Raw genomic sequence first — 25332 nt, 5'->3', positions numbered from 1 at the left:
TTTAAAGTTCATTGTTTTTTCTTCATCACCATTTATATTTCTTGTTTTTTAGTACTATACCAATCAAAACATCTTTCAACTTCTTCATAAGAGAATCATGTATATAAATTATGTGACTATCTATAAAGCTTAGCAACTAACCCCACAAACAATGAATCATACACACAACTTTTATTCATGTGGCAATACCTAACACCTAAGCAACAATTCAAAATAGACCACTTAATATTAAAACATTTGAATATAAAAACGGCTATGATACCTTGATTATTTCTTCAGTTCCAATTAATTCAGGGAAAAGATCAAGTTCTACAAAATTAAAAACAAAATTAAAGTTTTTATTCAACTATTTCAGCCTTTGTGGATTTACCTTTGGGTGAAAGAGAAAAATTAAAAAGAATAAAAAAGTTAATGTCAGCTTTGAAAATACAGACTTTCTCACAATAAAAATTCCAAATTTTAGTTTTCAACATTACTGAACACTACAACACAACACTATATGAGCTTATATGTAACTCTACCCAAACCTTGATCTCTACCTACCACTCCACTCCCATCCTCATTCTCCCTGCCCCTAAGTCTGATTGAAGCTAAGAATAGAGAGGAGGTCAGTGAAACCGATAAAACTGAGTGTAAAGAAACGCAAATAATTTTTCATCAGTACAGAGTTATTTCATCCTTAGCAGGGCTGATGAAAACATGGTTGGGGAAATGCCAGGGATTTTCTGGAGAATTGCTAGAATTTATTTTCTTATTCAGCTACCTCTTCCTTAAGTTTCTATTTTGACTGAGGGACAAATAATTATCTTCACTCCTCAAATCTGGCCTCATACCTATTTCTATACATGGTGCTGCACCAGGTAAAATGAAGAGTGTTTTCCAGCAGGTTCCAGCCTTACGGTCAGTAAGAAGAACTAACAGAGTGAATCTTGTGCATTCTCCCCAGGGAAACTCAGCTAATGCCGTCTACTTAAAGAATCTGATGACCAGGATCATTCAAGTCTGCTTGTCCTAACAAATCAGAATCGACATACGAATATCTCAGTTCTAAAACAGGACCTGTCAGGGAATGTCAGGAAAGACTAAGCTGGTTCTTTCTCGCCTAAGAAGGAATCTAGTCACTTTACCACGTTACTGAGCGGCCAGAGGAGAATTTTTCTTTAGTCTTGGTCTGAGCTGCCTGGGTCATTAGGAAGATGGTAGACAAAGTAACTGTGAGGTTTGAGCATTATTATAATGATGTTCTTCAAACTCCCACGCCTTTATGGAATCTCAGGCTATCGCCAAAATTTACGCTCTGCACTATCCTAATGCTGCTTATGTTCTATGTTTTATGTCCTCAAAGGAAATGTATACTCTATAGAAATTTCAAGGTATAACTGAACCAACATTAAATGTTTATTATACCCAGGTCTGTTTTCCAATACAAAGTTTCTTGACTTTATTTTTATCAAGACTCCTGGGTATTAATATATTGAAAACCATAAAATGAGAATTCATGTAAAATCTGTTAAGCATGCCTAGCTCCCAAGAAGATTCAGATAAAGTTCATACTCTTGACAACTTAGCTGTTTCAAAATTACTTACTCTAAACAACTGCTGTAATTTAAAAAGGAAAGTACTCACTAGAAACAATCACAATCTTACTTTTAATTCTCACTTTTTTTCTTGTTAAAACTAACCATGAAGGACTTTGGAAATTTTATTTCAATCATTAGTGGTCTCTTTCTTCTATTTTTCTTCCTATGAAATCCTTTCGTCACCATCTGTTCTTCATGCTCTTTACTCTTTATGTTTCCAAATTAAAGTGATTTCAATTATCTCAAACACTTGTGTCTTTGTAATCGCCATGCAAATTAATACATGTGAATTTAAAAATGAGATGCAACTAAACTGTGACAAATGACCTTTCATATGACTTTCTAAAAGCTATGACTAAAGTTCATGCATGTAAAAAATCTTCAGATTAAGCCCATTAGACAATACTTAGTTTTATTGAAAATAATTTGAAGTGTAGCCACTCTTTTTCATAGACTGTTGAAATATTTAATGCTCATAATGGCAAATCATAATCAAATACTTGTTAGTGGTACACAAACTGTAGGTTTTTCCTCTGCTAAGCGGATATGGAAAAAATATCAACTATTTTCCATTTGTTTCAACATGCTTAAGAAGGTGTTTAAAATTTTTTAAAAATGGTCTAACTCTACCTAACTTCATACTTTTAATGGGCAAATATAATTTTCTTATTTAATCGTAATAATGGTTGGGGAAGTGTATGTATGTATAACTATCACATTGAGGATTTATTCTCCTTTTCTTCAATATTTTGCAATGAATTGCAAAAGTATTGCATTTGACTTATTTTTATCATTTTACCAGAGCATCAACTAACTATAGGGATTATGGTTTCCATTCTAGTAAATTACAATACAGGGTTTTAATCCAATCACATCCCCTAAAGAATATTAATGACTTATACTAGAATTGGATTGCTGTTTACTGTAGTAAAAGCAAGACTTTTTCTTTGGGCCTCCTTAGCTCTGGGGCAACATGTGTGGGCCTAGGCAGGTCTCCTTGGCACTCTCATGGGTGAGCACCCCCAAGTGTTGGCACATTCATATTGCTGCGTATAAACCCACCTTGAAGGCTCTTTATTCTGGTTTCCAACTGGACTGAGATCATTTGAACAGACTGAAATTCCCAGGAATACTTCAATACCTCTATTTCTTAGAATCCAGAAGTCTTTTGCTGAGTCTCTTCATAACAATTTTGAAATAAAATAATTTGGAAGATTGTTTCTATCTTCCTAAAGATTTTGAAGCCATAATTCTGGATCTGTGAATTCAACAACCTGAACTCAAAGTTTAGCTCTGCTCATGGGCGCAAGCTCTCATATTGGGTACCCCTAAACCTGCTGCTTTCTCACAAGTAATAACTGATACTTTAGTAACCACTGGTTTGAGTCAGGCACTACTGATATGTTAAATATTTCAAAAATTATACTGGTTTATAGAATCATCTCCCTTCATCCAAATAGGCTCCATAAAGGCTAGAAAAAAGTCTGATAGTGAACTATCAGGACTTTTGTTATGAGTGAACACTTAAAATTCACATTTTTGTAATAACTGAACAAAAACTGTTGACTCATTCTGGTTTTGTTTTGGGACACATGTAATGTTAGATTTAAAAAAAACACATTAGGAACACATTAATTTTCTATAACACAAAAAAGCAACACTGATGTAGGTGAGCAAGCAAGGCTTATTTAATTGTTTGAAGATAAGCCAAGTTTCACAGTGCACGAAATAAAAGCAATGTAGACTGCAACTGCTTCAAACTATAATTCTGCATATAATAATGTAATAACACTAATAGGAAGGATGGTACAGGTAGAGTAAGGACAGATGTATGGTGACTTAACAAGACAATTGTTATACAACTGAAAGCACACAGTAACAAGAAAACTGTTGATTTAATTCATCATGCATTTAAATTTAACACTTATAATTATCAAGGCCCTAAAACATGTACTTAAATAATCCCTCTATAGCTGTATGTTAATTAGCTTTATCTTCTATATGAGAAATAAACATAATTATCTTAGTAACAATAAGATAAACATATTTATGAAACTATTTATTCATAAATATAATTAAGAAGTCTTTTAAAAGAATATACATTCCTTTTTAACATTAAAAAGGTTCCTTGATAAATTTAAATTAATTTCTGAATGCAAACTTACACATTTTTTTAAACGACAATTTGAAATAAATACTTAATGAGCATTAGTTTATGGTGATACTTTTGTACACAAGTGTAATTAAAAGGTACAAAGAATAATGTAAGCAAATTATTAATTTAAATGCATAGTTTTATCACATTTAGGAAGTTAAAGGCACTATTTAGAAGACTGAGTTGTTCTTCAGGGAAATTGATTTAAATATTTGAAATCTGGCCAGGCGCGGTGGCTTACGCCTGTAATCCCAGCATTTTGGGAGGCCGAGGAGGGTGGATCACAAGGTCAGGAGTTCGAGACCAGCCTGGCCCACATGGTGAAACCCCGTCTCTACTAAAAATACAAAATTAGCTGGGTGTGGCGGTGCATGCCTGTAATCTCAACTACTCAGGAGGCTGAGGCAGGAGAATCGCTTGAACCCGGGAGGCGGAGGGTGCAGCAGGCCAAGATTGCACCACTGCATTCCAGCCTGGGTGACACAGCGAGACTCCACCTCAAATATATATATATATATATATATATATATATATATATATATATATATATGAAATCTATCAAAGAATGACAGCAATTATAAATTATCTTTTCATTTCTTTTTAACAAAAGCAATAAACAATACAATATTTAGTAAACAGTTTATCCTAAATAACAATAGAATTATTAAATAGGCTACATTACAGTTACCAAGCTAATAAAATAACATGACTAACAGAATGAAGTGGTATTAATAAAAACCATGAAATAAGCAGCAAACTCAAAAGCCACTTACATCTATATTAGTCACACAAATAATAAAATTCACAAATCTTGTAGGCACCAAATCTGTTTTACCAAGCCACAAGATAGTATTACTTTCAAGACTTTCATTGGGATACATTTACCAAAGAAACAATATTTAAGACAATGTAACTTCATTACTAAATTGTAAATATGTGGATAAACATGCCATTGCAGCCTTTCAGATCAGAAAGAATAACTCCTAAGAGAACCAATATTTTCTTTATAAAAAATAGGATAATCTCAAACTTTGGAGGAACAGGCTTTTGATGCAGGAATTTTTGGTAGAAATAATAGGGAATAATCTACCTAAGTTTGTAACCCTTAGCTTTTAAGAGGCATAGCATATCAAAACATCCAATCAAATACCATCTTTTACTAACACATCATTACTATACAAAATGCCTTAAGAGACTGAGGCATCCATGGAGATTTAATGGTGTATCCAAACAAGCATCTCATTATTACAATGTTCAATAGTGTCCTGGTCCTTTAAATAAATAGAAATTTAAAGTTTTAATAATATTTATTATTCAGTACAAATGTGAAAATACAACAAATGATAGAAGAATATTATACTTTGTGCCAATATAGAGTCAGTCTAACAGGATCAGTCAGAAATCACTTATGGAGAAAATACATATTTAATCTGTTTCTTTCATATGCAATAAGTTTCTCCAAAATAAAAAAGCACAAAAAAAATTCAGAAGGTTTAAATCTTTGACATAGCGAAGAAAATAGGAAACAGTGTAAAAATAAATGGGTAAAAGTAGTAATTTTTTGCAAACTCCTGAGAAATTGTTTTAGGTATGAAATTAGAATAGCATAATTAAACCAAGGTAACAAAATTAAGTGAATGTGTTCAACATACTTCATACTCAAAATGCATAAATAAAGGTAGAAGAGATTTTTTTATGTGCTGTATTTCAATCAATTCATATATGGTGTTGGCCAACATGATAAATGTTGTATGGCTAAAGGTGTCATTTTTCTGGGTAGCTCATTATGAGGAACTTTGGTGAGGGTTGCCATGCAATGGTGTAGTGTGATACGGCATAGTTAAAATCATGGTCAGTTACTTTGATACTCACCTTTCTACAAGACTTAGAGCTCACATTCCATTAAAAAATAACCTGATTTTGAAAAACAATGCTAAATAAAGTCAATAAGAAAGATGGTAATACCCAGGCCATGAGGCAGGTCATAAGAAATATTAAATAATGATATTGCCATCATGGTAGTAGTAATATTCATTAGTTGTTAATATCAAGTTGGGAGATACCTTGGCAAGTTTTGTAGCCTGTAGTTTGGAATGATGCATACTATAATATCTGATGCTCTCATATATAGTCTTTAACTTAAAAAGTCAACTAGTAAGAACAGATAGAGTAAGGTGAGCAATGAGCAAGTACTTTATTTAAACTCATGTTGGATTAAAGTCCCTGCTACAGCATTTAGACAACAATGCAAACCGTGCACATCAGTTTTCCTGCCATAGGTAAAACTGAAATAGGCTATAATTAGTATAATTTGTAACCATTCACTTACATTAAAATTTGTAAAAGTTTCAATGAGTAGCCTCCTAATATGGATGACCAAAGAATATATATATTTACATATATATGTATGCAGATGTATGTGATTATACATATGTATATATACATATATACATGTCTATTCTATTATTTAAAATTGCTTATGCTAACAAGAGGGAAACTAACTTAATTATGTAAACTTGTAAATTGTCAAATTATGATGGTCAGCATTTGATTCAGTTATTGCATATGCTCTAAGATCAAAAGATTTTCCCATATATTTAGAGAGAAGGTGCATGCAAATAAAACACAAGTAGAAACAACTTTTGTTTGTCTTGTTTTTGAGAAAGAGTAAGGGCAATCAATCAACCAAGAGGAAAACACCCCACTCCCCATAAACAAACTATAAAAAGTAGAAAAATAGATCTAAGAAAAACTCTTGAGATGCTTTGTATAGATATTTGAAAGTACCTCACATGGTCTTAGGATCATGTATATACTCACTACGTAATGCTTTGGGGGCTGAAAAAAGGAAATAAATACAAATTAAACCAATTCTTAATTATCCAAAATAACAGTCTCAACATTTACATAGCAATTTTCATTTAATGATCATTACAATATCATAAATATGTTTAGTCGCTCTTACTTAACAAATGGTAAACTCCAATATTAAGGATAAATTTACTTATTGTCTGGCACCAGACCTGCTGAATGAGAAATGGGTCCCACGCCCCAAAAAATTACCTGGCAATCCAGACTTAAGAGAAAATCACTTTGCCTTTTGGCCAAAATAATATAAAGTTAGAGAGAAAGCATCAATGCATACAGTAATTAAACTAACCTCATTTATTGAATTAATATATAGATGTACCTGGGGGCACTTACCAGGATTTTCAGTAGGCATGTCGACAATCAGTTGGTCGCTGTATTTTCCATATAAGCCATTAGTGCATATGGCTACTATTTGAAGAACATAACTCATATTGGGTAGCAAATTATTGAGAATAGCACCCTAAAAGAAAGATGTTAGTAATTATACAAATGTTATTCTCATAGGACTACCAACACACTAGGTATCTTTCCTAGAAAACTTTTTCTCCCTGGTCCATGGAAAATACTTCTATTTTGTTAACCTAAGGGAAAGTTTATGCAATGTTGCCTAGTTAAACTTGTGGTGTTTGTGAATTATGAAGAACTGGAAAACTAGGTTTTTTTTTTTTTCTTTTTAAAAATCAGATTTAGTTTTAGGAAGTTTCATTTTTAGCCAGAAAGCATCAAATTCATAAATGAGTACCACAACCTAAAAATTAATATTTTAGACAAATAAATGAGGAGCATTTGCAAATAAAGAGCAATGTAAAAAAGTGAACAACTAAGTTATCTTTTTCTTAACTATATATGCAAGAACAGTAATAGAATTATCTTCTTCACATAATTATGAAATAAACATATTTATTACTATTTATTTCACAATTTTCCCAGATCATTGTGTCTCCATATTCTAGGCAACTGAATTAAAAGGTTACTAAAATTTTATCCATTTTGTCCACATGATATGAAACATAATTAACAGTGAGTTTTTATTTAAATGCAGGTTCCCAGGACTTGCAGGACGCTAGGTGCCTGAGTGCAGAGTCCAGTGTCCTTTAACCTGCAGTGGGGACTTTCTGGACCTACATCCAGATGAAGGTTTGTCAACTACACCCTAATCTATGGCCAACACTTCCCTACCAGAGCAAAGTTTAATACTGACATGCTCAGGCCACAAAAGGAATCTGTACTTTATTTGCAAGCGCTGGTGGAGGGAGGCAGGGGTGGATCTTTTTGTAAGAAATTTTGTCTTACATCCCCAAAGTTCTGACGCAATCATGACTTCCCAGCTGTTATCTGAAAATTTTTTGGTGCAACAAAGAGGACTTGTATGTCCCCTACTCTACTTTTCCTGTGCTGATATAGCGTAATGGAAGACACAATATAAAATGTACCAGGGCACTGAGATGCTGGCCCTGTTCTACAGCTGAAATCTTATGAAAGGCCACACTGAATGATCTCCAGTTCATAAGTCATATATATCTACTCTATAATGTTATTGTTGGCAAAGTTATGATATCCATTTAATTAAATGTAACTTTTGAGATAATTTAGTATAGCTTCTAATTTTAATTTTTTTTTAATTTAAAAATACTCAGCCCACCCCACCTTCACACAAAATCTAAAAGTAATGGAGGAAAATAATATATAACCATTTGTAAGTTCTTACCTTGGAAATTAAATTATAATGTTACCACATGTAAAACAACTGATCATATAGTTACCAAGTCTTGATAGCCATCTGTCAAAAATTCATGCTTGGTTTGGTCCTCTCCGTCCAACTGCTGGTACAAAACTGCAAACTTCTCAATCATGGTATCATAAACGACTCGAGGTCTTTCCCATGTAACAAGAAGGCTGGTATAATTCTCTGGGTCAGCCTGAACATTTTCTGGTTCTGAACTACAAACTTCAGAGAGAAAAAAAGTACAGTTGTTGATAGAACTTAGCCTTGAGGACTTGAATAAATAAAACATATTCTATAAACATTTTATTGTGTTTTATTTCAATATAAAGTAAAAAGTTACACTTTCTCACTGTGGAGCTATTGCTTATTCCATTTCGTATATCTAAAATTTCCCTTTCCTCCCCTCTTAACTCTATCTGTTCAAATCCTAGCTTTCCATTCTGGAAAGGTCTTGGTCAAATGCTACCTCCTTCATTACGCACATTAATCTCTACTGAAGTGATCTCTGTCATTGTCAATCGCCTATTTTATCATTATTACTGCATTATTTGCATACTTTTGTGTTATATTTTTCCTGAATGAATCTTGACTCCTCTAGTGGGTTATAAACATAAGAACCATAGCTCTGTAGTTCTATATTGCCTAGAACATTGTTTTGAATATATTTGGCATACAGATTCATTTTTAGAAATAAATGAACAAAGAATATCTGCAAGCTCATGGTGACTTAATTTCTCTTGTTTGATACCTGAAAATATATTCAGTTCAGGATGAGGATAATTTCAATCATGAAAGACTTATTATTGGGACATTTTGTTATTAGAGAATCCTTGAACTAATTTAAAATTCCCAACCAAAGAAAACCAAAGAAAACCTAAAATGGCCATTTCAGTATTTTTCAGACGTGCTGACAAAAATCCCATTTTGTTATCATAAGTAAATTAAGAAAATAATTTTAGGGAATTAAGAGACTTGTTTGTCTCATCTGAAAAAATAGTATTATGAAAAATCATTCAGAGACTTCTTAAAATGAATTCAGGCCCATGCTGGTAATCATGCCCCAAATTTAGTCCCATCAGAGAGTGCCCTGGTACTTTCCAAAATGCATTTATAACGTGATAGTTTGGACTAATTTGGAGAAGAAAAACTATAACATTTTATGATATTTTACTAATGAAGCAGAGTAATAAATATAATCTCCTCACAGGCTAGACAGATTTGCAAAGCAGAGGGAGAGAAAGATCTCTCAGGCTGAATATTAATTAATATACTCACTTGTTTCAGGTGATACCTGAAGTTACAAAGCCACTCAATGCGAGCATGCAGTAGACTTAGGTAAATCAGTCATCACTGATACAACAACAAGTACTCAAAAATATGTTAACAACTGCCGCCGATTGTGACCAAAATGACTTGTCTCTGCTAGTTTGCAGTTCACCTCATGAACACAGGAGGGCACCCACAACTAACAATTGGTCTTACAAATGGCAACAAATATTACATATAATAGTCGTCACAGTTTTAGCATATGTACAATATGCTAGCAATGGTATAGCATATGTACAGTATGCTAGCAGTGGTACAGGAGTGATTTAGAAAATATGAATATATATATATATACCTTTTACAAATAAATACATGTATAGCTTTATATCAGTTAGAAATTATTTTTCACTGCAAACCTTTGATGTTATTTTTTGTTTAGGGAGGGCTTAGGTTGGGGTGTTCCTTTAGAAATAAAAGAAAAATTATTTCATTATCAAAAAACATGAATTCAGAATAAGAAAATGTATTTTAATTTAGGTGTATACTGCATGTTACTCTACTGAGTGAGACTTCTACTGATGTCCACCAGATGGCAGAAGACCTTCAAATAGTCTCAAGTGAGCTATTCACGTTTCTATCAATGGAGCAACAAGCTCGTTCTTGCTTCTAACGAATCCCAAGTTCACTTTTAGAAAAGTTGGAAGTGATTCTGGACAATATCATTTGTAGATTTCGTCCTCCAAAAATCAATCCCACGTTTTACAGAATGAGAATGATTTAAAGTGAACTATACTCTTCAAGATGAAACTGTTTTGAAATGCATTAATTTTGTGCATACATACAAAGCATAACAATCTCTTGAGAAAAAAATAAAAGGATTCGTTGCAAAATATCCAAAGGACTACTGCCTAAGTAGCAGAAACGACTTTAGTTGGATGTCTATGTTTGTCTCGCCTTAATAGTAGCAATCAGTAGATGTGTCAAAATTTATGAATCGACATTAATATAAAATAGAGCTCCAAAAAGAAAGTTATATTTTCTTGCCCATAGGTTTTCACTTCTTTGTTCTCCTCCTTGTAAATCTGTAAGAGTTTGTTAGCTATTTGTTTAATAGTTTGAGTTTATATTTTAATTAGAAATTTATTTTTTAAATACTTGTGTTTATTGATAATCAACAATATAGTTGTATGCTATCAAGCTTCAGGTAAATCTTTTCTTGTAGATGTGGAGACACAGGATCTTATGGTGACAAAAACATACATACTTTAGAATGTTATTAACAGAAAAGCCTATATTTCTATATGTAGTTTATGATCTTGCCAAAGGATTTCCTTTCTATAAGACAGAGCTGAATCTTTTAAATAAGAATTTAGTTAATTCCATATACACTATTTGGCGCTCAAACCATGGAATGACCATAGAAGAAGTGATTAATAGACACTAAATTTTCCAGGTTTTGCATATTGAAATCAGCCCAATTATCTTTTTTTTTTTTTTTTTTTTTTTTTTGAGACAGCGTCTTGCTCTGTCATCCAGGCTGCAGTGCAGTGGCACAATCTTGGCTCACTGCAAGCTCTGCCTCCTGGGTTCACGCCATTCTCCTGCCTCAGCCTCCCGAGTAGCTGGGATTACAGGCACCTGCCACCTTGCCTGGCTAATTTTTTTTTTTTGTTTTAGTAGAGACGGGGTTTCACCCTGTTAGCCAGGATGGTCTCAATCTCCTGACCTCGTGATCCTCCCGCCTTGGCCTCCCAAAGTGCTGGGATTATAGGCATGAGCCACTGCGCCCGGCCAGCCCAATTATCTTATTAGAAGCATACGTACTCTGTAAAGTACATTTTCTGGATTGAAAATCAATAAGATTTTTCCAGATCAATATGTACTCAGACATCAAATACAAGCTGCTATAGAGTAAAATAGTAACAAAAATATAATTTTCCTGATCATGAGGAGTTCGAAACTGTTGAAGCTTCATTCCCTCCCTCAGGATTACATCTCACACACTGATTCCTTTCCACATCTACGTATGATCTGGGTCATAGTTACTGATTCTTCAGGGGACACTGGCTAAGAAGGAGAACCTAATTACTGGTTAGTGCAGGCTTCTGGCTGTGAATCTGGGGCCCATGTCAAGTCACGTAGAGTACAAGTAAATGGCACTGTACCATACATGAACAGTGAGCAAAGAATCCTCACTATAAAGAATGAGAATGTAGTCTCCTTTATCAGGGAGCTATACTTGTTCTTGCTTTAAAAACTTATTTTTAGTATTCCACTCTCATCTGCTTGGTTCTAGGCACTCTAGACATACAGAAGAAGATAGTGTCTCAGGCTTTAGGATGCTCATTCCCGTGATAGCTTTCAAAGACTTAGATTTGGTAAGCTCTCAGATGTAACAAGTGGTTTTAGATTCTAAATTCTGCACTCCATTGATAGAGGAATGTATAAAAAACTTGTGAAAAATTCTGCCATTTAGGCCAAATTGGGTAATTCTTTTCAAATTTATACACATTTCCTACTAAAAATGGTATAAGCTTCTTAAACTTTTAGCTGACACAAAGTCCTATGCTTTATCATTCATCCTCTCATTACTTAAATGAAGGTGATCTGTGGAACCAGTGCCAAAATATTAATAAGCAAAGCACTGAGTGATGAAGAAAAAAAGAAAAAAACAGAGACAGAGAAATGCAAATGCATTCCTTGGCTGTGACAAATCTTTGTTAATCAAGAAAGTTGATGCAGATGACCAAGGGGAGATAGGAGATTCCTTCCACTTCTGTTGCTCTCTAGCCTGCCTTGGAAGAAGCACAATCTGCCCTGAGGGAGAAGGCGCAGTCTTAGCTTCAGGTATTATGAGTAAAATGTGGATTGATATGAAATGGCAGGGAGGTGATTCTTAGGGAGTGGCAGAGAAAATGTCATAATTACCCAAGACTATACAAGGACTCACTCAGTTATTTCCCACTAATTTGAAGTTCTGTACAGTATAACACAGCTCATGCCAAAAGTGCTTCGTAAATACATGCTAATAAGTCTACCACTTCCCTATTTGAAGTTTATCAGCCTCATTCTTAAAAGTAGTAAGACAATGATTACTGAGAGAAAAGCTGAATGACTTACAGACCCAGAAGGTAACCAACGAGGTTGTGACTTCTTCTCGGGCAGTAGCAGATCCTAATACAACTAATGTAAACATTGACACAAATGCTGAATGTAATTGGAAAACATGTATCTCTGTTTTGTACTTCTGAATGATTACGTATTCACTTTAGATTAATAGCCAAAAGAAGTCTTTCTAATTCTACCTCTTTCACTCAGTCTTTAGGGACCCAGAGTGACTTCATCAACAGTTCAATTTGTAATATATAATCTTCCAAGAAGTAAATATTCATTTCACTTTTTAAAATATAGTTGCAGTACAGTGTTTACATACATGTGACCTTAACAAACGCTAGTAACAACCCACTGACCTTCAAGAACGTAAGTCTACTAATGTATAATTCATCATGACGTTTTTCAGGAAATTGTACAAAATTTCTCATAGGTCAAAATATTATGCTACAAAGACACTCCCTTTATGCTACTCTGCCTTGACAACTATTTTATCTTTTATTGTTTTGGTTTTTTTAAGTTTGTATTAAATATATTACAGTGCTAGCAAATGAGATTCGAAGTGCATCCATAATTCTATTCAACAATTATTTAAAAATACCTTAAACATGAAAAACTTGAATAGTATACCATACTCATTGTGATATCTTGGCTCTTTGTACATATATACACATGACAATGATACTAGTTATGAGTCAGTAGCACATTATATTCAAGGGACTGTACTGCTTTGCAAATTTTAGGTCATTTAAACCTCACCACAACCCTATAGGGTGACCTTTTTTTTTTTTGAGACGGAGTCTCGCTCTGTCACCCAGGCTGGAGTGCAGTGGTGCGATCTCGGTTCACTGCAAGCTCCACCTCCCGGGTTCACGCCATTCTCCTGCCTCAGCCTCTCCGAGTAGCTGGGACGACAGGCGCCCGCCACCACGCCCGGCTAATTTTTTTGTATTTTTTTAGTAGAGACGGGGTTTCAACGTGGTCTCAATCTCCTGACCTCGTGATCCGCCCGCCTCGGCCTCCCAAAGTGCTGGGATTACAAGCGTGAGCCACCGCACCCGGCCAGGGTAACCATTTTTAACTTTTCCATTCTATAGGTGAAGAAACTGAGGCTAGGGGAGGTTAAGTAAGTTGACAATTTTTATACCACTAATAAGGATTGGTGCTGGAGATTAAAATCAAGTCTACTGAACTTTAAAGTCTGTTTTCCCCCCCTGTGCTTTAGCAGGTCCCTGCTTCTTAGCAGAAAAACCTTGTAAGGTGATAAGAAGGCAGCATGAAAGCATCTGATGCCTGGAAGGCATGGATACAGTTGAACTTAATCTACTTCATACTTTTGCTATGTTTGTACTGTTATTCACACATAGTACTCATTATTTAAAAAACAAACAAACAAACAACAGTTTTTATTGGCAGAGCACAATGGCTCATGCCTGTAATCTCAGCACTTTGGGAGGTGGAGGCAGGTGGATCACCTGAGGTCAGGATTTTGAGACCAGTCTGGCCAACATGGTAAAACTCCGTCTCTGCTAAAAATACAAAAATTAGTCGGGTGTGGTAGCACGCGCCTGTAGTCCAGCTACTAGGGAGGCTGAGGCAGGAGAATTGCCTGAACCCAGGAGGTAGAGGCTGCAGTAAGCAGAGATCGAGCCACTGTGCTCAAGCCTGGGTGACAAAGAGAGACTCTGTCAAAAAAAAAAAAAAAAAAAAAAAAAGACAGTTTTCACTAACTCTTTCGAGATCAGATGGGTCTATTAAATTCTGTGATCCTTAGAAGAGCCAGTGTCCATTCCATGATGCCAAAAAGAAATGCCTTCCTAATAAATGGCACGCTTCATACAAATGGAAATACAGAGGTTTGAAGTTCTGATAAAATATGCATTAATTCACAAATAATCTATTGAGCGCCTGCTGTGAATGCAAAAAATGAATAAGGCCTAGTCTCCAACCTTACAGAGTTTATATGAATATATAAATCTCACATGGTTTTTGTGATTATTTATAATGTATTTCTAAAAATACATTTTCCTACAATGCATTTATTGAGAGCAAGATTTTGACAATTTTTATGCTAGCTTTTACTTCTCCTCTTGGTCAAAATGAGGATGTTAGATATTTATAATGGCAAAAAATATATGAAATGAAGGTCCAAAATTGCAGAACTGGTTAAGGTTTAATATACAGTTATAACTATATGATGGGATACGACATAAAAATTAAGAATGATGTATTAAAGGTATAATATGAAGTAAAAAAATCAGTAAACAGACATGGTATAGTCTCATTTTTTTGTGAAACATAATAACATTCTTTAAAAATTTCATAGAAAGATCTGGATGGATATTTACCAAAATCTTCATAATAGTTATCTCTGGGTATGTAAATACAGGGTATTTTTATTTTCTTCTGTGTGCTTATCTATATTTTCTACGTTTTATAAGTTCATGTAATAAAAATTTTCAGATTGAATTTAATAAAGATCAAAACTGAATATAAATACAATCCTCAATTCTTACTCTCAAATTCAGTTCCAAAGGAGATAGTATATCCATTAAGAAAAAAACTTTCGGCAGAGTGTGGTGGCTCACGCCTGTAGTCCCAGCACTTTGGGAGGCCGAGGTGGGCAGATCACCTGAGGTCCGGAGTTCGAGACCAGCCTGACTAACATGGCGAAACTCCGTCACTACTAAAAATACAAAATTAGCTGGGTGTGGAGGTGCATGCCTGTAATCCCAGCTACTCGGGAGGCTGAGGCAGGAGAATCACTCGAACCCAGGAGGCGGAGGTTGCGGTGAGCCGAGATCGTGCCATCGCACTCCAGCCTGGGCAACAAGAGCAAAACTCCAACTCAAAAAAAAAAAAAAAAAAACTTTCATAAGAACACAGTATTTCTATGCACAGGACAAATGATAATAAATGCTCATTGAGTGTAAAGACTCGAGATGGAAAAACCAAGTCCTAGTTTGTGAAGAAAGAAACAACTAATTTCTGTGAGTCTAATCAGATTCATTTCTCCTCTTTTTTAACTGCAAAAATAAAAGCAAGTAGCTCACTTCTTTATAATGATTTCAGTAAATGCAGACTGTTATACAATGGGCATCTATAAAAATTATTACATAATAAATCTTGATATGCTAGGTGTTCATTATTGTTAAGTACAATAATTTTACAGAGGATTAACAGAGTCAAAATGAAGAATGTAAATTATTTAGCTATTTTTTTCAGTGACAGAGGAAACTATTTCTTAACAATTCTATCACAATACTGATACTATCTTTTTAAAATTAGAATCTTTCTTTTCCTGGAATGATCTTTAATTTTGAACATGAATTGTACACACATGCTAATCCTACTGTACTGTATTCTTCTGAAGGCTTTGCAAATTTTTAATTATTTAAAGGATGTTCAGCAAGAAGAACTTGGCTCCAACCTGTCTGGAAATCTAAAGCCAGTCATTCCTTCTGTGTTTGTTGCCAATAACACAGATGCTCTTTTTAACCCCAGAGGGTTAGACATGAGTAAGCTTTTGCCAATGTTTTAATTCATTCACTTATTCACCATTCATCAAGGAATCAGAGAGCTCTTACTACCTGCCAGGTACTTTATCAGATGTTACAGGTAATAATACTGAGATCAATCAGACAGGGATCTACTAAGGAACTAAGGCATGCACATAAACACCCCTGAAGCAAGGCAAGAAAGGCAAAGTGCCACAACTGCAGGTCAGGGATGATGATGGTTCAGAAGAAAGAGAAATTACATTCAGTTTTGGGTAATCAGGAAGGCCCTATACTACATAGGGGCATATTAAGTATTTGACAGTGGTTCGTATTAAATGCAAAAAAAGAATTGACTGAATATGTAACTGTGTGGATGAGACTCATCCAACTAACATTACCTGACTTTTCTATTTCATTGCTGTCTCAAAATGATATATTTTGACAATGATAGAAACTTTAAAATCATAAATGTGCATATTAGTCTATCTAACTAGAAAAAAAGTTCTGTATCATCTCTGATCCCCCCTAGAAGGGTATATGTTTTGGCAAATGAAGGGCCCCTTTTAAAAAATATTTATGTATTTATGTATTTATTTATTTTTTGAGACGGGGTCTCGCTCTGTTGCCCAGGCTGGAGTGCAGTGGCATGATCTCGACTCATTGCAAGCTCCGCCTCCTGAGTTCACACCATTCTCCTGCCTCACCCTCCTGAGTAGCTGGGACTACAAGCGTCTGCCACCATGCCTGGCTAATTTTTTATATTTTTAGTAAAGATGGGGTTTCACCGTGTTAGCTAGGATGGTCTTGATCTCCTGACCTTGTGATCCACCCACCTTGGCCTCCCAGAGTGCTGGGATTACAGGCGTGAGCCACCACGCCTGGCCGTATTTGTTTATTTTTACTTCAACTTTTATTTTAGATGGAGGGGCACATATGCAGGTTTGTTACATGAGAATACTAAAAGATGCTGAGGTTTAGAGTACAAATCCCATCACCCAGGTAGTGAGCATTATATTTGATAGGTAGACGTTTTAACTCACCCACCTCTCCACTCTCTCGTAGACCACAGTGTCTACTGTTCCCATGTTTATGTCTATGTGTGATTAATGTTTAACTCCCACTTATAAGTGAGAATATGAGGTACTTGGTTTTCTGTCCCTGCATTAGTTCACTTAGGATTATGACCTCCAGCTCCATCCATCTTGCTGCAAAAAAACATCATTTCATTTTTTATGACTGTGTAGTATTCCATGGTGTATATATACTACATTTTTTTAATCTACCACTGAGCACATGGGTTGATTCCATATCTTTGCTATTGTGACTAGCACAGCAATGAACATATAAGTGCACATGTCACTTCTTTGAAGAAGGCATACAACTGCTAAGAAACATATGAAAAAATACTCACCATCACTAATCATCGGAGAAATACAAATCAAAACCACAGTGAGATACCATCTTACACCATTCAGAATGGCTATTATTAAAAAGCCAACAAACATTGCATCTAGTGAGGCTGCAGAGAAAAGGGAAAGCTTATACACTGTTGGTGGGAATATAAATTAGTCCAGCCATTGTGGAAAGCAATCTGGAGATTTCTCAAAGAACTTAAAACGGAGCTACCATTTGACCGAGCAATCCCATTACTGGCTATACACCCAAAAGAAAATAAATCATTCTACCAAAAAGGGCCTTTTTTGATTGCTGAGCTCATTAGGATGAGCACGGGTAGGCAAGTTTGAAGGACCTGGGACAAAGCTGATTTTTCTGCCTTAGGAAGACGTGAAGACTTGGGTGGGATGAGGGTAGCAGCTGAGACTCTGTGAGGGGAACTGATCAAAGAGCAGGGTCAAACAATCTGAAGGCAAAGACTGTAAGACCCAGCAAGGAGACTGCAGAAGAGATGTGTTTCTGCTAACATAATTTAAAATAAAAACTGAGGGCCATAAAGATACAAAACACTAATAAAAACTGGGATTGTCTTTTGGGCACTTTTATTTATCCTAAGGATATATAATAAAAGGGAATAATACTTTCTAAGCAATATTGTCTAAAGCTATAGGCAGATATTTTGATGAGATACTGAGTTTTGTAACCTCTCCCCATCACTCCACAAATATTTAGTCAAAAATACAAACATAACAAAGTAGTTGGTGCGATTGGATTTTCCTGAGGAAGCTGGGGAAGGCGCACATATAGGATAAGGACACAAAAAAAACAGCCTGTAAGTGTGCATTTTTATTGTAAAGCTTTCTAGTTTTTCCTTAAGTATTGCATATATAAGTCCCTTCAATTTAAATGAGTGAGTCTATTTTGAGATGTTGTTTTTCTAGTTAGTTTTACCATTTATTTTGGAACCAAACCACAGACAAATAGGTGACAAATAAATTATTATTACTATGGCAGTCATAATAGTGTTGCAGCAGGGATGTGAAATTCTGTGACAATATATACATGTGGTCTAAGGGAATAAAATCGATTCCTAAAAGCTCCATTCAAGAAAATTACTTTCCTTACTTTATAGGTCCTATCATATATTTCTAGAACCCAGAACACCAAGTAGTTTAGAAAATGTTGTTTCTGTATTTGACCTTAAGATAAACAAAACACTCAAAATCCATTACTATTGTTTTGAAGCTTCATGTCTTTAAAGTCATCAGTTTTTTATGCAAGCAGAAATTATGTTCCTGTATAAATGTAAAGTACGGTGGACAGAACTTTGCAAAGCTTTAGATTCAGGGAGACTTAGGTTCAAATACTGACTCCATTCCTTTCTAGTTCGGTAAACTTGGGCAAACCATTTAATATCAGCTTCCCAAACTGTAAAATGAAGACAATGAGGCCAACTTCATAAGAGTGATGTGAGGTTTAAGTCAAATATCATCTGGTTCCAATGCCTGGTAGAGTCACACAATACACAGTAGCTATTACTGTTTTTGTTATTATGGATTATTACTTTGGGCCTTTAACACTTAACTGTGAAAGCAATGTTCTACATTAAATCAGAATTATATACAGGCTTACACATTAAACAGTGCAGGAAGCACCCATCAAGTATAACTTGCTGTGTTTTTATTATGTGGCAATGGAATCTTTCAGCCCTGCAGTGAATATTTAGTGAATGAGAGCTTTACTTCAGTTTGGCCACGGAGATAAAGAGATAAAAGACTTATTTACTTCCATTATGGGGCTCAGAGATTGCTGGCAGAGACAAATAAGTAAATAGACAATTACCATAATACGGCAACTGCTATGAAGTCTGGAGAAGCTGAGCACATTGTACAACATCCAGAGGAGCACCATTTACCATCTATGGGTATGGTGTCTCCTTGAGTGTGCAGTCCTGTGGCCATTGCCAGGGCCAGACTTAGGGGGACAGAAGTAGAGTCAGAGATGGCCTCCCAGTGGATGCAATGCTCAACTTGAGTCTTGAAGAATGAGGAGGCAGGGAAATGAAGACAGTGGAGAGGAACATGCCATCAATGGGGAAGCCAAATGTATAAATGCACCCTGGAAGAATGTGGTCTTCCATCTTCAGGGGACTTCCTGGAGTTCAGTGTAAGGGAAGGATGCTAGTTGGGGAGGCTTAAGCACTAAGACTAGTAAACTTACACAGAGCCTACCATGCAATAACAAACAGTTTGAATTTTATTCCAAAGTGATGCAGAGCCACTGAAGGGTTTTAATAAAAGAGAATTGATAAAACTGTGTGAAAAAAAATCATATTTATTTAATTTGTAATTTGGTCTATTATATTTAAGAAGAGGGGATGGTTAAATCCACTTTCTTTTTTCTAATCGATTGTCTATTATTTACTGAACAGTATGCTAGAGTATTTAGTACTACTGATAGAAATATAATTAAATTTCCTCACTTTAGGGCAATTTAATTTAAAATTTAGTGTCACAGTAAATATAGCTATTCATCACTGTTGTCTTGAATTCTAATTTTTTGTTAAAGGATAAATGATTCTTGGAAATATCACATTAAAACAATAAAAGCTTGTTTTAATGCCTAATCTTCCAAAGCAGATGATTATTAAATTAATATTATACATGGCAAAAAAAATCATTGAATTCACTGCAGGACTGATATCAAAGAGGTCCATCTACTTGGAAAGGTTAGAAGTCCCCAGTGCAAAGGTCACTTCAACAACTTCTTTAATGAACAAGTGACAACCTCAGTAAAAACTGAAAAGGACAAGTCAGCAGATGTATCTGATTGTGTTCTCTGGACATTTAAAAATGCTTTTAACTACCGTGTCAGCTTCAAAAACAGATGGCATTCCAGAGACACCCCTCTGGTGTCATTTCCCTTGGCTGTACCTAACAAAAGCAAATTTCTTTTCCTCCAAAGAAGGAAACTGGGAAGCAGATTCACTTCTTATTCACTAATAACTCAGTACATTTATTTTCAGTACCGATTAGGTGCTAGGCTCCTTCTTGGGGGCTGCCAACACAAAGATGAGCACTTTAAAACCCCAATACTGTGTCAAGACTCAGTTCAAAGGCGGTTCTCCCATGAAGGTTTCGTGATCATCCCAACCAGAAACGATCTCCCAAGCTCTGAACACCTCAGCCTCTTATTCATTCCTGTCTCATACCTCTTAGTCCAAGCAAATACCAGAAAGTGAACTTGGAGGTGTGTACTTTGCTTTGCTACTTATTACTGTGTATTCTGGAAAAATGATTTTCCTTATTAAATCTCAGTTTTTTCTCATCTGTAAAATGGGGCTATTCTTATGGGAAGAATAGATTTTTTAGTTGCCATTTTATAGATGTGGTATCTGATATTCAGAAAATTAGACAGCTTACCTAAAGATACAAAATTAATAATTAAAACATTTCTAAAGCTCTAAGTCCTCTATATTTGTCATTTTACCAAAATTACCTCCTATAACATTGCATCTATGACAGTTGTAGATTACATTTAAATACATACCTGCTTCATGAATCTCTTCCTTTCCAGTATATGAGGAAAACACCTGTCTAGAGAACTTGTACTGTTGCTCTCGAAAATTGTTTTGTAAGTAGTCCATCAGCATGACATAACCAGATTGTTGCATTGTAAGAACTTCACAAAAAACAGCCAACTGAAAAAAAGATCAAATAATTTAACATATCTGCTTCAAAGGCATTGGTAAATGCTTTAAAATGGATATTTTATAGCAAAGGTAGAACATAATGTTTTTTAAATGGCTTTGAATTACTGGATTTGTTTGAATTTCTAAGATTACCTGGCTTTCGGAGATGCTAACTGTATCTTTAAAAACAATCCAGTCAACTGTGTCTGTGCAGGGAGGAGATGTCAATGAGCCATTGTAAATGTAATACTTGTCAGTTGAGTTTGGCAGAAGGTTCAACAGTATGAATGGATCTAAGGCAGCCTGCTTCCCTAAAAAGGAATAATATACATCTCAGCTGGAATCTCAGCACTGGAACTTAGCTGTTCAAAGCTTCTATGAAACAGAGACACATGCTTTGTTATGTATTTAATCAAAACTGAGATTTTGAAACATTTTAGATATATTTTTAAATGGTAATAAAGCTGGCATGCCCCAAACTGTATTACGCATGTCACTATACAGTGTTAGATGTCTTATCTTTATATCAAGATGGTGAACAGAATATTTTACACATAAAAATACTCAGAAATCATATGATCATCTCAATAGATACAGTTATTTCATAAGACTCGATACCAGTTCATGGAAAACAAAAACAAAACCTTATTCCGGTGAAGAATGATCATCAAAGCCTGTACTAGTCATCATATTTAAGAGTGACTTATTGAAAGTGTTTCCCCTAGAGATCAAGAATGACACCAGGATGTCCTGCCATCACCACTTCTATTTAACATTGAACTGGAAGACTGAGCGAGTGCAATAAAGAAAAAAGAAGCGAAAATCTTAAGATTGTATAGGAAAAAATAATACCATCACAATGTGCAAATAACATGATTGTGCATGTAAAACATTGAAAATTATTTACAGGCCGGGCGTGGTGGCTCATGCCTGTAAAAAGGCCAAGGTGGGTGGATCACGAGGTCAGGAGTTTGAGACCATCCTGGCTAACACAGTGAAACCCCATCTCCACTAAAAATACAAAAAATTAGCTGGGCGTGGTGGCACGCGCCTGTAGTTCCAGCTACTCAGGAGGCTGAGGCAGGAGAATCGCTTGAACCTGGGAGGCAGAGGTTGCAGTGAGCCAAGATCACGCCACCGCACTCCAGCCTGGGTGACACAGCAAGAATCCATCTCAAAAAAAAGAAAATCATTTACAGAGTATGAGAAATAATATGTGAAATTAGCAAAGTCACTGCACATAGACCAATATACAAAAATCAATTTTATTTCTGTGTACCAGCATCAAACAACAGAAAATAAAATTTAAAGCAATATGATTTAAGATAGTAAAACATTATCAAATACAAATAAATCTAACAAATAATGTGTAGAACATCTACACTGAAAATTACAAAACATTCTTGAGAGAATTAAATAAATATTAAAATGGTAGAAAGACCATGTTCATGGGCTGGAAGAGTCAGTATTGTGAAGGTGTTGATTTTCCCCAAATTGATTCATAGATTCAATGAAATCCTAATCAAAATCCCAGAAGGTTGTGTGTGTAATTGACATATTGATTCTAAAATTTCACTAAAAATCCAAAGAAAAGTTAAGACAATCTTGAAAAATAATAAAGCTGGAGAACTTTCATTACCAGATAGGAAGAGCTGTCATACTGTTATATATAAAGCTGCAGAAATTATGATAGTGAGGTATTTGTGCAAAGATCGATGAAGAGAACAATGGAAGAGAAAATAAAAGAGAAAAATATGATCATTTGATCTATGATAGAAAAATTATTATGGAATGTGGAATGGATGGTCTTTTCAATAAACAGTGCTATATCAATTGAATATCCTCATGGAAAAAAGTGAATCTTGATTCCCTACTTCACATCATAAGCACAAATCAGTTCTAAACCGATTGCAGATTTAAATGAACATATTCATAATGCTTTTAAATGAAAACATTAAAAAATTATCATCATAACCTAATGGTAGGTTGAGGTTTCTGAAATGGCACATAAAAATATTACTCATAAAAGGAAAAATGATAAAATTTAGTATATGACAATCAAGATCTATTCATCAATAGTCATTAAGAGAGTTAAAAGGAAAGCCAAAGAGCGAAAAAAAAATTTTTTGATACAATATACACATATGTGTTTGTGTGTGTACACACACACACACACCCCAATAAATATTGATTTATTCTTATATATAAACTTGTATACAGATTATAGAATTTCTATCCAAAAACTGGTAGAGTTTTCTTAGGTGGGCCATCTGGCCTTCAAACCCTGAACCAATCCAAATATATCTGTCTCCTTGAATAGTATCATTTGTATCTCTCCAATAGCACTTACCAATAGCAATACCTTGGTCATTTAGCTATTTGTGAACCAGTCCTCACTCATGTAGGCAGCAATCTACTTACCAGTGAGATCTGTGTCTAATTTGTTTTCCTATCTCCTGAACTACCCAGCCCAGTGCAAGTCCTCTGCCCTCTCTATGAGATTAAGGCCATTATGAAATAGTCCCTGAAGCCAATCCGTGTAGTCTAAGTGAGGTGGCAGAGTGTAGAGCAGTGGTGTTAATCCTTATGTGAATAATCCAGGGAGTTTTAGAAAAATGCCAATGCCTCAGGCCCCACTCTAGACCATTTGAATTAAGATGTCTAGTGGTCAGGCCTGGGCATCTAGATTTTTAAAAAGCATTCCCAGGTGATGCAAACATACAGGCTGGTGTAGAAAATCCCAAGTAAAGTGAAGCCTTTTCAAGGTTTTAGTCTTTCTTAACCACATTTTTCACATTAGAACATGAAATGACTAGCCTATCTGATCTTAAAAGTCTATTCCAGCTCTAACCTCTATGAAGACTGAACATATTCAGAAAGCCTCAAAGAAAAAAAAGTTATTTAAAAGTTAAATTAGTAAATGTTAACTTTTCTGTAACACAGAAACTTCTGAAGGGAAAAGGAGTACTGTTACTAACTAAAGTTAGAGACAACTGCTTCAGTCTGAATTAACAACTGAATCTTAGAAATAAAAACATTTTCTTAACTGAATTGGTAGTCATGTCAATATGGCCTACATGTAGTTTTAATCCATTAGAAAGTTCAAGTTTTGTTTGATTTAACGGATTCATTAGTAACTTCTAAAAGTATGTCCTCCTCTTCTCCAATGCCAAGATAACATGATCAGAATTCAGATTAGATTCAAGTTCTTAGGAACTGAGAAGAATATTTATTTTTAATCTGTGAATGTTTTTTAGATTTATGTTTTCAATACTAGAAAATTGTTGTAGTTAAATTACCTCCTTAACTGACAAGTGGACTGTAATTGTTCCTTTTCCCACTGAAGACTAAATTTATCTTACAAATATTTCACGAAAAATGTGTATGTTGAGAATACTAATTAGGTAAGGAGCCAGAAATTGACTCACTGCTAAGTTATGTGGAAATGAATTGACCCCAGGAGAGCCAGGGGCCTGGAAGGGAAAGCAGAGGTGAGACCTGAGTAAGGAGAGTGAGATAGAGAATTTTCCTATTATTGGGAAAGAAATTAAAGGGCAAAAAAGTTAAAAAGAAGCAAAATAATCAGAAGAAGTTTTTTTTTAAATTTTCCTCTCCCTGTCCCCAGTGTGGAATCCATTCTTTCTGCCTCTGGACCTCAATAGCAGTCACCTGGTCTCTTTTACAGATGTGGTAACTAGATATCACAAGACTTTTAAATTACAGAAGTGCTTTTCAGTTACATTTTCCTCTAACAAAATTTCACTACAGTGTTTTTCCTTTGTTTGTGTTTGTGGTTTTCATTTTGTTTTGTTGGCTTGAGAAAAAAACACCTGCTTCATCCAAGTAATCTCACTATTGTTAACACAAGAGAGAAGCACACCAGAGCCAGTGGTGCTCTATTTGGGGTCAGTCATTCATTTATGCAGTCATTATTTGCTTGAACATATAATGATGATCAACCAAGCAACTAATCAGATCCTTCCATGAGAAGGCTAACAGTGGAAGAAAAAAAGATGGGGAGGAACAAAGATGAAGAT

The 25332-nt window shown here is 35.0% G+C and overlaps 1 protein-coding gene across 4 annotated transcripts in view; it reads right to left on the bottom strand.

Annotated features, from left to right (window-relative positions):
- PTPRZ1 (protein tyrosine phosphatase receptor type Z1) overlaps positions 1-25332 on the bottom strand; it is a 195130-nt gene that overhangs the window by 58332 nt on the left and 111466 nt on the right. For all 4 annotated transcript variants that reach the window (XM_003261255.3, XM_030825513.1, XM_004090211.2 and 1 more), the window contains exons 7-11: positions 21449-21606; positions 21154-21304; positions 8370-8554; positions 6940-7066; positions 263-309 (exon numbers count right to left, since the gene is read on the bottom strand). In XM_003261255.3, the coding sequence (XP_003261303.2) occupies positions 263-309; positions 6940-7066; positions 8370-8554; positions 21154-21304; positions 21449-21606 (668 nt within the window). The remainder of the gene's footprint in view (positions 1-262; positions 310-6939; positions 7067-8369; positions 8555-21153; positions 21305-21448; positions 21607-25332) is intronic.

Source organism: Nomascus leucogenys, chromosome 13, assembly GCF_006542625.1.
Source record: "Nomascus leucogenys isolate Asia chromosome 13, Asia_NLE_v1, whole genome shotgun sequence".
In the NCBI taxonomy this organism is placed as follows: Eukaryota; Metazoa; Chordata; class Mammalia; order Primates; family Hylobatidae; genus Nomascus; species Nomascus leucogenys.
Note: the sequence above shows the minus strand (reverse complement) of the source record. Positions and strands in the feature narration are given on the sequence as shown.